We start from the raw sequence: 14,922 nt of genomic DNA, 5'->3' as shown, positions 1-14,922 counted from the left end.
TTACAAATGCAGTTATTACTACAGCGAGTTATAGAAAATCAATTCAAAAATTCTCAATAAAAAGTACGTGATAAATGCACCTCTTGTTTGGGATCCAATTTTGAAATTTGCTGCTCATATGTACTTGAAATGTTTTATATTTAACCCTAGGATGGGGACTGTACATATATAAAGGAAAGGAGGTTATCAGAATAATTATTGAGATAATTTAAAACTAAAGGGATCACATGTTACCAGAGAATTTCAAGTTAATGATGCCAAGGTGTTTTACCTATACCATGATTATGACAAGGAAGTCCAGAATCATACCTAATGATGTCATGCAATTCTAGAGTCTCTCTTAGTTTGTTTGTTTGTTTGTTTGTTTCTTTCTTTCTTTCTTTTTTTTTTTTTTTTTTGAGACAGGGTTTCTCTGTGTAGCTCTGGCTGTCCTGGAACTCACTCTGTAGACCAGGCTGGCCTCGAACTCAGAAATCTGCCTGCCTCTGCCTCTCAAGTGCTGAGATTAAAGGCGTGCGCCACCACCGCCTGGCTCTTAGTTTGTTTCTATAACACATATGTTGTCTTTGAGTAATGATTATAGGTCTCCAATAATGAATAATGTTTAGGTTAAACAATTGTGACATGTCAATCATACATAACATCTTTAATAGGCCAATTCTAGACATAGATTCTGTGTCAACGAAAGAAGTACAAAAATAAATAAACAGTTTAAAAAGAAATCAGGAGCACTTGATAAATACATTTTTAACAGTTTAGTGAGTGATACACAAAGACCTTTCCTTTTAGAGTCTAAAGTGAGTGTTCATGAAGAGATAATCTCAGAAATATGTGACATTTGAAGTAATGAAAACACCCACTACAAAGACCAGTTAAGGAATGTGTGCAGTATTTGAAGAAACCAAAGAAGCCTTAAGAATGGAGGGCTGCATAGAAAATTAGAGTGAGTTAGCTAGTGAGAATGTAAAGCAGTACTGATACAAATTGGAAACTTTTCCCAGAAAATTAATAGATATGATTACAAACTAAACTAAACTAAACAACTAAACTAAATTAATCTTCACCTTTGAATTCTATCATAGAGATTTTAAAAATATTTAATGACTACCATTTTCTCAGTTTTGATACATTAATATCCTTTAAATGTTATATGACACAAAATTCACTTCATGTTACCCAGTTTTGTGAGACTTAGGAAACGTTAAGTTCCTTCAGCTACCATTCCCATCATCAATGTTTTCACAATGTCTTCATGTTGATCCATCATAGTCAGGCTGATTTCCTAAGGTTTGCTGGTATTCCAAATGAGAAACACACATCTGAAGATGCAAACTTCGCACTCACAAATATAGAAAAATAGGCATTTGTTTCTCTGGAATGTGTTGCTTCACTCATGATGATTGTTGAAAAATATAAATATTGGGATATTTATACTTATAACTATAAATATTATAAGTATAAGTATTGGGAATTTCTTGAATAACTATCACTGCATACAATGTGTAAAATATTCAATGAGAAGCCATTTATAGAAATTCTTAATGTAGCACACACATAATTGTTATTAGAAAAGTTTAGCTATTATTGTAATAAGGTATTAAACAAAAACCTACAATTTTTATTGCCATTAAAAAATAAATAATGACTAATTGAAAAACAAAGTCCATTTAATGAACTGAAGATGTGAGGAGTTACTAATCTTTACCAAATAGTATGCTAAATTATAAGTTCTTCAGGGTCCTTCTACTTCAAGTAATTTCAAACTGTGATTTGAAGATATAACATTGCATCTTTAAATTCTAAGTCTAGATACCTTTCAGATAATAATCAGCTATGTCCAAACTTTTGCCATGTGTTTTGAAGAAACAAAGAGCTCATGCTTCAAGTAGGTTTGTGATTTGGTATTTGGTTCTGATCATAGCTATCTTTGGCTGTATTCACTCTGTGACCTGTGAATGGACATATATATATTTCTAATGATTCCTTTCCAAAATCATAACATGAGCAAAGGGGGACACAGTCCTACGTTCATGAAAAGTGTAACAAATAGAAGAATGTATGTATTTAGCTCTAAGTAATGTTTTCTGTTAATAAGAGTAGTTATGAGTGAAGAACCAAGCTGTGTGCTATTTAGAACCCACATGAATTACAAGGTACACTTATATAGTCACTTGTCTATTATTGTATTATATACAATGGGCAAACCACTGAGGAATTCACGCCAAAGTATGGTTTTTGGTATTATCTTGAGAGAAGAGTGTAACCTTTAAGAAAAAATGCACCCGAAGTGTGTAGCAGATGGACAAGTTCACTAGAAAATATACTCCCTAAGTCTTTCTATCCAGACAGTACATGGATGTCCTAAAGCTTACCATCATGTCTTTTTAGAAACAATCAATTTTTCAATACTATAGTGATATAAACAAAACAAACAACAACAGAAACAAAAACATGAATAAGATGTTCAGGTGACAGGTGATGACAGGCTAACATGAAGTGTATTGGTGTGAATGTAACGGACATGATGGAGACAGTAGGAACATAGGTCATGGCTACAGAAAGAACATTGACAAAAGTGAACTGGTTGTGACGATGACTGCAGCAGGCTGGGACTTTCTGTTTGAGGAGTGGTATTGTGAAAGTTTGAATATGCTTGGCCCAAGAAGTGGCATGCCTGGAAGCCAGTTTTCTCCTAGTGACCTTCAGATGAAGATGTACAACTCTCAGCTTCTGCACCATGCCTGCCTGAATCATGTCATGCTTCCACCTTGATAACAGCTGACTGGACCTCTGAATCTGTAAACCAGCCTCAATTAAATGTTGTCTTTATGAGTTGTCTTGGTCATGGTGTCTATTCATAGCGATAAAACCCTAAGACGGGTATCTAGTTTTAGACTTAAACAGAGAATATATTATGACTATATATGGCTTATGTTTATTTTTGAAATGGAAACTCATTTGCATAATTAGTTTTTGAAAAAAACCAGAAACATTAAGCTGTAAACTCACAGCTAATTTAGGCTTTAATCTTTTATCCTGAAAGTGTTAAAAGAAAGAAAGTGCAACAAGTGTCATTGACTACCACTGCCTCTATATTTTTTAACTCTGCAGCGGATGATCTTGTCACCTTTTTTGACTTTATATTCTAGCACCAGATCAGCTACAATAAGCTAAGTGTATAGAGCAGGAAATATTGCCTGACCAATGGGAAATGCTGGCAATGACCCTGGCATACTCTGTGAAGCATCCTGTGACTGAGGACTGGATGGATTTTATCTTTATTTTTCAAATATCGAGAAAATTGTTTCTGCAGTCTATGCTAAGTTACATTGATTTAATTATGTATTTCTATGGCACAGAGTACTTTATGGATTTTTCATCGTATTTTATAACAGATGTTAATTATACTTTTTGAAATTTTCTTGGAATTCTTTTACATTTATTCTTTCGTTTAAAGTGTACTGTGACTGGAATTGTACTAAATTAATCATTGACTTGTGAAGAATTTACATAGTGCTCACATACTCATCTAGGAATTAATATATACATCATTGATCTATATATCTATCATATATCTATCTATGTATATTTTCATATGTATACACATATATGTATGTATATATTCTACTTTCTGATGTCTCAGTTTACATTTTATTAAAATATAATGTTTTTTATATTCACATTCACCTATATCTTATGAAATTTTGTTAATTTTTACTGTGCATATCATATTTTAGATTTTTGTTTTCTTCTTTTTAATGATTAATATAATTAGTTAATGCTATTATTGGCATTTATTGGAAAAGAAGCTTTTGTATTTACATAAGAGATGCCTACTAGCTTATCAAAATTTCCAATTATTTTCAGTGGTTGGTAGTGTATTGTTTTCAAAATTCCCAAATATGCATTCATACTACTTCTAAAAATAATAATACTTTTAAAAATGTAAAGTTATTTTTTCAAAGGCTGTTATGTATTTCCTAATAAAATCTCTATATTTTTAGTACCTGAAATAGTAGAAGTCTTTGTCAGCCTAAAGAGAATTTAAAGAAAATGTTTTAACTATTTTATAATTTTGCATAATTCTTATACTTAGTTTCTCATAGAAACAATAAATGTTTTAAAGGATAATTATATTCTTATTAACATGAATTTTTTAAAAACATAAAAGAACATTTGACAATTTTCTTTTTTCATTTTTTGGTGCAGGCATAGGACAATGTTGTGTGTTATTATATAAGTGGATGATGGGCTCTCAGTGAGTTTGGATATATTCCCTCATTTATATCAGAGGCAAACAAATGCTTCAAAAATGCAACATAAGAAACAGTAGAAATATATTGTTATTCCCTTAAAATGAACTGTAGTCATAGGCTGGGGGTCAAAAATGTTAAACAATAACAGCACATGGCAAATACTTCATTAATTTTACAGTCAATTCTCATTAAGGCTATTGAGATACATTCAATTCTTATAACTTCTTTATAATTGACTAGGCTTAAGTCTTGGAGAAGTTAAGTTAGTCTCCCCTGATTACACAATAATTTGAGTACAGTTCAAACTTAATGACAATTATGGTCTTTTTGTTTGCTTTTTTTTTGCTTTATTTATGTTTATTTGTTTTGGAGTGTATGTATGTGTTTTTATGTATTTGTGTTTTGTGTTATGTGTTTGTTTGTGTTTTTGTTACAGAATTAGTAATCATTTCACCAAATCATATCACGAGGAATCAAACATTTGATGAACAAGTGAAAAAGATTGTGGTGGCTACAAACAGGTCTCAAGTACTCAGAATTTTAGATATTTTTCCAAATCTAAATAAGCTCTGTTTTCATTTATAAACTGTTGGTCTGAGATTTTGAACCGCCACTTGGCCAGGAACTGAAGATGATTTTCATTTTGTTAGAAAATTTAGTTTTGGCTTTGGCTACCCCATTCCTTGTAAAAAATGAACTCCATTTAAATTATAGAATGTAAAAATCTTGGTCTTAAATTGTGTTATAACTACAGCTGAGGTCTGTTTTTGTTAAGCCTGCTTTTGAAGGATCAACTCACTGTCATAAATGGCTTCTACCAAAGTCCATGAGAAAAATTTTATTTCCCGACACAGCACTTGAATTTTTTCTTCACCCATCAAATACGACATGAACCAAGGTAATTTCCCAGATGAACATATGCTTTTCCTCCAGTTGTAAAGCCCACTCCTTATAATAACTTATACTTGTTTACTTATATGCACTTACATTCTTATGATACAAGCTTTAGTTAAAATAATATCACCAAGAAAGTACAACTTTGGTATTTGTCAAAAATAAAAATTTGTTTTTAAAAATATTATTAAGTATTAGTATTATAAAGAAAATATTAAGCCAAGTTGCCTGTTTATCAGCCCCTAAATATTTCTTTTAGGATTCAACATACTTTTCGTTTTCTTTTGGAGCAATGTATTCTTTGAAAGAATGTTTATCTATTTACAGACATGTGGGTATCATAGTATTATGGATTATTAGTTTAGAAAAACATAAACACATGTGTTTAATGTGACCTAAGAACTTAAATCCAATTATTCATAGCAACACTCTAATATTTATCCATGACTTAAAAGATAATTGTAATTCTCTAATTTTGTTCATATTTTAATTATGCTGGCTAAACTCTCTGTATAATTTTCTGTAATTTTTTTTAGTTCTGAAAGATGTATTGAATTCTATGAATATTATTTTGCCATTTATACAAACGATTTTAGTTTATGAAAACAGGAGAAATGAACATATTAATAATTTAAATCACACTGCCATTATAATATAAAGATAGATGCTAGAACAAACTTTAGAACAAAAAATTCCATTTTACCAGTATGTCAGAACAGGCAAGAAGGATCATGGCCAATGACAAGAGTAATAAACTCATATGTCATATATGGTTCTTCACAGTGCTCTGATTCATGTTATTTATGAAGTAACTGGTGGTAGTTGGTGGAATTTATAATATGATGAGGATATAAAGTAAATATATAGTCTTTAAATTATTGAAAAAAGAAAACAATGTTAAGTTTGAATGATACAATATAGCACATATAATCATATATATGATTATTCCTGATAATGAATCTACAAAAATATATATGCGCTTAAAAATTTATATAATGTATAAATAAAATTTAGGGGATATGAATTTAAGTTGCTTAATGAGATAAATTTTGTGAAATGAGGAATTTCATCTGTTGTCTATATTTTGTATTGTCAACTCTAACTATAGTACCTGTAGGAAGTCTCATGAATATTCATTGGTCATGATGCATCTTGATGCTTGTCCACAACTAACTCAATATTTGCTTAAGGGTACTGTTTATGTCTGATGCTTGTCAAACATTTCTATTTTAAATTTTAAAATTTATTTATGTATTTTATTTATTTATTTATTTACCTATTTTTGAGACAGCATCTCTCATTAGCTCAAGATTGTCTTGAAATCATTATGTAGTACAAGAATGACTTTGAGTTCCTGTTCCCTATCTGTTAGTTAGGGTTTCTGTTGCTATGAATAGACACCATGACCAAAATAACTCAATGACAACATTTAACTGGGGCTGGTTTACAGGTTTAGAGGTTCAGTCAATTATCAACAAGTCTGATATAGGAGGAGGTGAGATTTCTGTATCTTCATTTGAAAGCCACTAGGAGAAGATTGGCTTTTAGGCAGCTCAGAGGATGGTCTTAAAGCCCACACCCACAATGAGACACTTCCTCCACCAAGGCCACACCTAATCCACCAAGACCACACCTATTCTACCAATGCCACACCTTCTAATAGTGCTACTCCCTGGGCCAAGTATATTCAAACTACAACTTTCTCATAGGCTTGTTCAAACACATTGAGTCTATGGGAGCCAAACCTAACCGTAGCATAATGCAAAAAAAAATATTTAATCAAAATTCAGAAGTCCCCATACTGTATAGCAGATGGCTATGCAGGGTGACAGAGGCGGGACTTGAGGTTCCTGGGCAAGGAATATCTGAGAGAGGAAAGGGGAGAATTGTCAAGGCAAGAAAGTAGAAGTATCAGGCTTGAGAGCTGGAGAGGTATACAACCATGTAAGAGCCAGGGAAGAGTGGCCCCAAGTACTGCCCCACCCAATTGGGTTTAGGGGAGCAAAGACAGAATATATATTTTAGTAAGTAATAATTCAGGAGTATTCAGAGGGTAGGCTTTAGCAATGTGGAAGTTTGGGAATAGCCTAGCCATTTCACTGTTGAAGGCATATTAAAATAGAAGGCTGGATGTGTGTGTCTTTCATTCCAGAATCCAGAGCATTTGGGTGGGCACTGAGGAACTTGGGCAGCTGCAGCCAGCCAGCAGGGATGAGAGCAGATTAACCAAATTACTGCTATACTTATAGTGTTAAGTTCGTGGGTGCAGCTTTCCTTTTATATATAGAATCTTTCTGCTCCTTCTTCTAGAATGTTCCTGAATCTTTGGAGTATAAGTTGCATTATAGATTCATCACTGTCAACTGCGGCTACATCTAAAAGCTTATCCTCCCTTAATTTGTAGAATTGCTTTATTTCAATCTGCATTTTCTGGAATATCTTCTCACTTGTGAATTCCTGTCTCTCTCATATAAGAACTTTAATAACTAAACAGGGTCCACAATGATGAATGATAAACTGCCCATTTCAGAATTCAGCATCACTCATACCTACAAAGTATCTTCTGACATGAAAAGTCCAGGGTTCCAGGGGATTGCTGCTCAGATTTTGAGGAATGAGCTTTCTACAGAACATCAGAACTCATATGTTCTCTGCTGATCTTTGTTTTCTCTAAATTTTTCAGTTTACTAAGAATCACATTTTCCTATTTAGTAATTCTTCTAAGGGATATTTTTATCAGATTATTATTTTAAAAATATTTATTTATTTTATTTATATGTAGATGCTCTCATGTATGGATACCTTCATATCAGAAGTGTATCAGACTCTAGGATAGATGGTTTTGTGCCAATGCGTGGTTGCTGGGAATTGAACTCAGGACCTCCAGGCAAGCAGACAATGCTCTTAACTACTGAGCTATCACTCCACTCCATAATGTTATTCTTAACTAAATATCATAGTTTTAATATCTAATGTCTCTTCTTTCTAAGCTTGAATATATGCTTGTTCTCTATCCATGCCCTCAGATATTGTCACGGATTCTGCTTGTTCCAGTGTACTGAGTTGCCTTTGTTTGTCTTATCTGCAATGAAACAAACAACTAGTGGATCCATCTTCATAACTATAGAGAAAATTATCTATTTCCTTGGGGCAGGAAGTTAGAGTAGGTCCCAGACCCCTCCGTTGTTGTTTTTTATTTTCTGTATCATTGTCATACTTGTAGGAATCTCTGAATTGTTCTGATTTTGTTAACCAGGCAACTCCACTTTGTGGTGAAGAATTAATATAAATCACATTATCATTAATGGTGTATGGCACTCTCCAGACTCAATTTTCAGAAGGTCACCTCCCTGAATTTCATCAACAAATTGTCTCATTTCTTTACATAAGGCATGCACAAAAGAACTTTGGTGAATTCTAATGTTCTTGGATTTCTTAAGCTGAAAATCTGAGGCTCAAAATAAATATTTCAGAACTTCCCAGCTGCCAGTAATAGCAAAGTGATTTCCAGGGAACCTTGAACAATCAGTGCAGTTTGGATTTATAATTACTTTAACAAAACATCCTAATTAAAAGGGCAATCCATGAGGATTACCGTAGCTCTCCAAGTCACTGCTCATTTTCACAGATTAAGTCAACTAGTGAAAGAAAGAAAAGCATCAGAGTCCAAGAAAGGAAAGAGGCGTGGCTAAAACATCTGCAATTGCCACTGCCTCTGCTTAGGGACTCAAGGCTCAGAGCCATGGTCAGGAATGTATCACTCTGGGAGTCCCTAGGAGAATTGGGAATAGAGATGGTTAAATAGCAGGTATATGCTAAGAGTGCTAATGGCCCAGGTTTCTTCCACTCCTTTCACTATGTAATCCAGACTTTCCATTTTCCATGCTTTTCAAACTGGCTGTTTCTCCTTTATCCATAATTTAGGGAAATCAAAGAAATTCTAGTTTCTTCTCCTCCTCCTCCTCCTCCTCTTCCTTCTCCTCCTCCTCCTCCTTCGAATAATTTTCACTCAAAGCTTCCCAACATCAGCTCTGAATACTGGAGTAAAAGTCATTTTCATGTGATTTTATAATTTAAGCATTTATATGAATTAATGACAATGAGATAAATATTTAAATAAAATATGTTTTACTTAAATGTTTATAAAATTATGTATATGTGAATATGAGTGGGTGTATTTGCATATGGGCATGTTTGAGTGAATACTGGGTACTGTCGTGGTGACTATCAAGTTGGCCCATTTATTAATACAATTATTTATATTAAGGGTTAGACTTTTACACTTGAATGATGCAATGAAATGATAATCAGAACGAATTCAGCTCAAAGTTGTTTTTAGGTATTTAAAAAGTATCATCATGGATCAATATAATGAGAAGCCTTTAAGACTAATATGTCTAATTTCTTACAGCGAATAAAACACTGTTTCATAGAGAAAGTAAAGTTTGTCTTACTTTCTTATAGCTAAATTTTCTAAACACTATTAGTTTCCTTTATGCCTCAAACAATCTGATATCAATGTTTGTAGCATCCTTGGATCAAGAAGTACCATTTTCTCTAGCATCCTTTTTTTTAAAAAAAAAAAAAAAAAAAAAAAAAAAAAACTAGAATTGTTTCACCAATAATCAAGATGAATTTGTAGAAGAGAAAGAAAAATATTAAACTGTGTTACAGTAAAGGACTGCAAAAGTACTCTTTCACAGAGATGGAAAAACAGCTTAGTGGTTAAAAGAACTTTGTAATTTTGCAGAGGACTTTGCTTTGATTCCCAATACTTATATTGTTCCACAGGTACCAGGCATGTGGTACACACATATATGCAATGCATGACGGCAAACTCTTAAGCACAGAAAATAAAAATAATTAAACCTTACAAAAGAGCAACATTCACATAAATGAGCATAAAATTTTCAAACCATTTATGGTTGCAGTAATATACTAAACATGCTTTAAACTAATATTGGAGAGCTTTTCTGTTTAATCATACTAGTCAAAACACCCGTCTCCGGTTCTACTCATTTTAATGAAATAGTTTCCAGTCAGTGCAAAAATTATCTATGCATCAGTAGAGCCTTTCTTACCAGTTTCTTGTTTGTGCTCCCCATGACTCAACACACTAGTGGTTCTTAATTGCATTTCCTAATGCTTGCAAAAGTAGTGAAATAAGCCAAATGTAAGGAGGAACACTGCATGGAGAAGAGAGACCAACTTGAAGGTAGAATGTGAAAAACTCAACAAGCATAAGCCTTTAATATGGCTCCGCTCATGAGAACAATATTCCCATTAATGCCTACACACGAGGTATGAAGTGGATTAAACAGAGAAACCACCAGTATGAAAGGAAGCATGTAATTGAGGAAACACTGTATTCCACCCAAAAAGCTGTGATTTTCTACATTGGATCCACTTGAAATTTGATTCACTCGCAGTCAGGGAAAGAGAGTATAAGTCAAGTGCAGAGGCCTTTCCATTCTGGGTATTTTATAGGACCTCTTGTACCTCTGCTCCATTTATTTTAACTCCTTCCAGTAAGAGATATGGCCTCTGGGTTGGGGTAAATGATATGATCTCACTTCTTAGAGTCGTTCGCCTTGAGTCACCGTAGCTCATAAATTTCTACCTACATCCACAGTTGTGGGGCCAGTAGAGACTTCACACTGAGCACTGGGCATGGATTCACAGAATTAGACCTTGAGTGCAAGCTGTGGGTTCCTAGCTGACCTCATTAATTTAGTTAATTTTAGGGTGTTATATTTCTTTGAACTAAAATGAATAATATTTACTTCATGAATGTGGATTAGAGGATTCAGAAAGAATAGCACAAAACTTTGAACATTATTCCTGATGTATAATAGAAAAATTAACTCTGCTCATGACCTACATACAATTCTTGAAATAAAACAGAAGGTAGCATTCATAATTATAAGTCCAATTTCTCTGATCTCTATGCAAATGGAGCTCCAGTTTTTGGACATCAGATTTTCTTTATGGCAGAAGACTGCTGTCTGATATACCCACATGACTACCCCTCACTTTTTTATAGTCTGGACTATGTTTTACTGAGACATTTTTCCTATAGAAAGTGATATCCTCTTGTCCTTTATTTTTTTCTATAATTCTTTCTTTTCTAAAAAATAATTTTATTAATTTAAATGATGTGTCTGCTTTTATGTATGTGAGTGGCTATGTGCTACTGAATTGGACGTGCTAGTAATGTCAGAAGTGTTGAATGCCTCTGGAGCTGGAAATATAGGTGACTGTGTGTGACCCAATGTCGGTGCTCAGACAGATTCTCTGTAAGAGCTGCATACAGTCTAATGGTTCAGCATCACTTCAGCCCTGCTCTTTTCTTTGTTTTTTAAAAACATGTGTTGCTAACCATGTCTAACTGAATAAAATGCTCTCCTTTGAGAGCGGGCATTTTATTGTTTGGCCTGAAAAAAAAAAAAAAGAACTACTTTTAACACAAACATACATATAAACTATTCCCAAATCTATTAATGAAATATGAACCCTGTGAAATTGGACTTTGTGACAATTACATAACAGTAGTCAATATTTTATTACAGTTATTTATTGCAAACTTCTAGTGTTGGCCTAATCTATGTCAGTGATCAGCAAGTACATTTTAGTACTTCACTTCAATCTTTTCAAAATGCAATTATAATTATAATACGTTAAAACTCAATGATGCTTTTGGTATAAGTAAGTTATCCAGTTAAAGAAAAATATTAATATATAAAACTTTCAAAATATTCAAAATCCGGTCAAACTTTAGTGTTGTCAGTTAGAACCAGCTTATGTACAAACTTAATATGCCTCAGTCTTCATTTTCGTTTAAGTTCAATACTGTAATATTATGCTGACTGTGCTCTAGTAAACCCTGCATTTGTTCACTCTCTGCCCCTTATGCTCAATTACTGATATGTACTTTATAGAAAATTATCATTAGTCTTTCAGTACTAGTTTTATTTTTGGTGGTGTTGTTTTGGTTAAATGGTCTCCACCTGTCGGCTATGCTAGCCTCAAACTCACTCTCCTCCTGAGCTAGCCTCCTAAAGGATGTATTTATACTCAGTCATCAAAATGACATGCTTCAAGTTTTGGTTTTAATGTAAAACTCTCTTTCCTCATTTATACATCTATAAATGTTGGCTTTTGGGATTCTATGAAAATTCAACCTGATTTACTCTTTACTAATGGTTATCTACAATGTAGCCTTTAAGTCTGTTAAACTTTGAACATGAAGAAAATATTATGTCTTTCTTCTACAGACAGTATTTGATCCTTAGAACAGCACACCACGATTGTTATGGAGCATGTTTTTGTAAACTATTTTTCAATGGATATTTTGGTTTGTAGTTGAAATGGCATCCAGAAGCTCTTGTGTGTGTGTGTGTGTGTGTAGAAGCTGTTTCTGTGTGTGTGTGTATAGAAGCACTGTGTGTGTGTGTGTGTGTGTATGTGTGTGTGTTGAACCTTTGTGTATGTGTGCATGTGCATGTTTGTCTGATTCTCAGCTATTTGGTGAGATTGTAGAAGTTTTATTTCTTAGAACATTATAGGAGGAGTTGACTCACAAGGGTAGATCCTGAGTCTTCATCCTGCTTGTGTTCTGCTGCCTGACTGCTATTGCAATTTTACCAGCTCTTCTGCACCTTTTCTCATACTAACATTTCTATAAGAGCTTAGAACTTAAGAGAGAACAGGTCCATTCTCCTTTAAGTAGGGTCTTGCTGGTCTTTATCTGTTGACTATGCTAGCCTCAAACTCACTCTCATCCTGAGTTAGCCTGCCAAGGTCAAGGTAATGAGAAAAGGAACTGATACAGTAGGTGTAGTACCACATGGCCATGGCTGTGATTATCACTATTGTGGAAAAAACATCTGCCCATTGTTAATATGGCATTATAGTAGTTCATTATATCAAATCTGTAAAATATGCAGAATAATGGCTTATTATAGAAGGAAAAGATAAGTAAAAGAGTAGAAAAGAGTTTAAGGATCTAGGAGAAAATATTTGAGTGTATTGGAATAAAATAGAATAAGATTATCTTATTCTCTAAGGGATGGAAAAAGAGGAGGAAAGAAAAGACCTACATATTTTTTATCCTTTAATTTTCCTCAGATAATTCTAGGTCCAAACTTAAGAACTAAAACTTTTCCATGGCTCATTATTGTATGATAAAATTTTCCACACATAGCTGGAGTTTAATTTTAGTCCAGTTTTGCTTGGTCCTAATTTTGAATGCCTAATATTAAGTATACATATTTTATTCTCTATCCCTCCTATTTTCATTACTTATTAGATTTTATTTTAATCTACGTTACATGTGGCATCTATGTGTTTTATGACTTGAACTTCAGTTTTCATTCCTTTTACTCAGTTTTCTTAAGTTTTTTATTCAACTATGACACTTTTACATCAAGAACAATTTCTCACCTGGTGATTTTATGATTCCTGCTTATGCTTAATTTATTGTTACACAAATTTTATATAAACTTCAATATCTTAACTTACAATTACACACACATACACATACACACAAACACACACACACAAGTAAAGAAGCAAGTAAAATATTCAAGTTGCACAAAATGCAACTGAGAACCATTAATGAATGCATAGTCAGTGCCACTAGACTATCTTTAAGTATTATTGTGGGTTGTTCAGGAATGGTACTTTGTATAATTTTATATCTGAAGATAGACACAAAACAAATATTTTAGAAATCAAGTTCATCAAATTTCTTATAAGATCAATAAAGCTGAGGTTACTAGGAACTAGAAAACTGGGGTCTTACCATCTAAATCATTCTCTGGGGTCTCCGCTGTGTACCAGTTGGAAGGTGGTCCAGTACCATTGACAGTCATGGCTGACACTTGGAAACTGTACTGACTCCCTTTCTCCAATCCTATGGAAAAAAATTCCACCAGAAAAATATATTACTGAACAGTAAGAAATTCCAGCTGGGTTTTCAAAGCTCTAGAAAAAATTATGACAATAGTTGTCATGATTTAATTATTATGATTGTTTTGATAAGTATTGTTATGTTGATTACAAGGAGAGAAATAGCATAGCAGGAACTAAAATTATAAATAAACTCTAAATTTTTGTGCATTTTTTTCCAGTTTATAAAAATGTATCATTGAAAACAGCCTCAGGGTAAATGCAGAATATAAAATATGAATGATGAAGAAATAATCAAAAATAGCAAGAGTCATTTTCCTCACTGTTCTGAGGAGCCCTGCCTATAAATCAAAAACAGTCCACTTATCCATTTACACTCCATCATTCACTCAAGGTCAGTGATTAGGCTACAGGAGGCCAAGGAAGAAGAAACCAGAGAAAGTGAATTTTAGAAGAAAATAAACACAATTTCATTTTAAAAATTCTTCTCATATATTACATCCTGACTATAGTTTTCCCTCCCTCCCCTCTCTCCGGTTTCTCCCCCTACCTTCACTTCTTCCCAGATCCACTTCCCACCATATGCCTCCCCTCAGGAAAAAAAAAGCAGGACTTCCAGACACAGCAACCAAACAGGACATAACAAGCTACAGTAAGAGCATGCAGATACTATCACATCAAGGCTGGACAAGGCCAACCAATAAAAGGAAAAGGTTCTCAATGATGGTCAGAAGAGTCAGTGAAGAACCCAATCCCACTGTTATGATCCCCACACAAACACCAAGCTACTCAGCCATAACATGTATGACTGGGACCTATGGCAGACTCCTACAGGATCTCTTTTCTTTATGTGTCCCAATGT

General features: G+C 33.5%; 1 protein-coding gene across 2 annotated transcripts in view; it reads right to left on the bottom strand.

Annotated features, from left to right (window-relative positions):
* Positions 1-14,922, bottom strand: part of Dcc (DCC netrin 1 receptor) — a 1,059,673-nt gene that overhangs the window by 155,644 nt on the left and 889,107 nt on the right. For both annotated transcript variants that reach the window (XM_034518676.2, XM_076912482.1), the window contains exon 14: positions 13,954-14,064. In XM_034518676.2, coding sequence (XP_034374567.1) covers positions 13,954-14,064 — 111 coding nt within the window. The remainder of the gene's footprint in view (positions 1-13,953; positions 14,065-14,922) is intronic.

This window comes from Arvicanthis niloticus, chromosome 14 (genome assembly GCF_011762505.2).
Source record: "Arvicanthis niloticus isolate mArvNil1 chromosome 14, mArvNil1.pat.X, whole genome shotgun sequence".
Taxonomy (NCBI): Eukaryota; Metazoa; Chordata; class Mammalia; order Rodentia; family Muridae; genus Arvicanthis; species Arvicanthis niloticus.
This window is presented reverse-complemented; position numbering and strand designations above follow the sequence as displayed.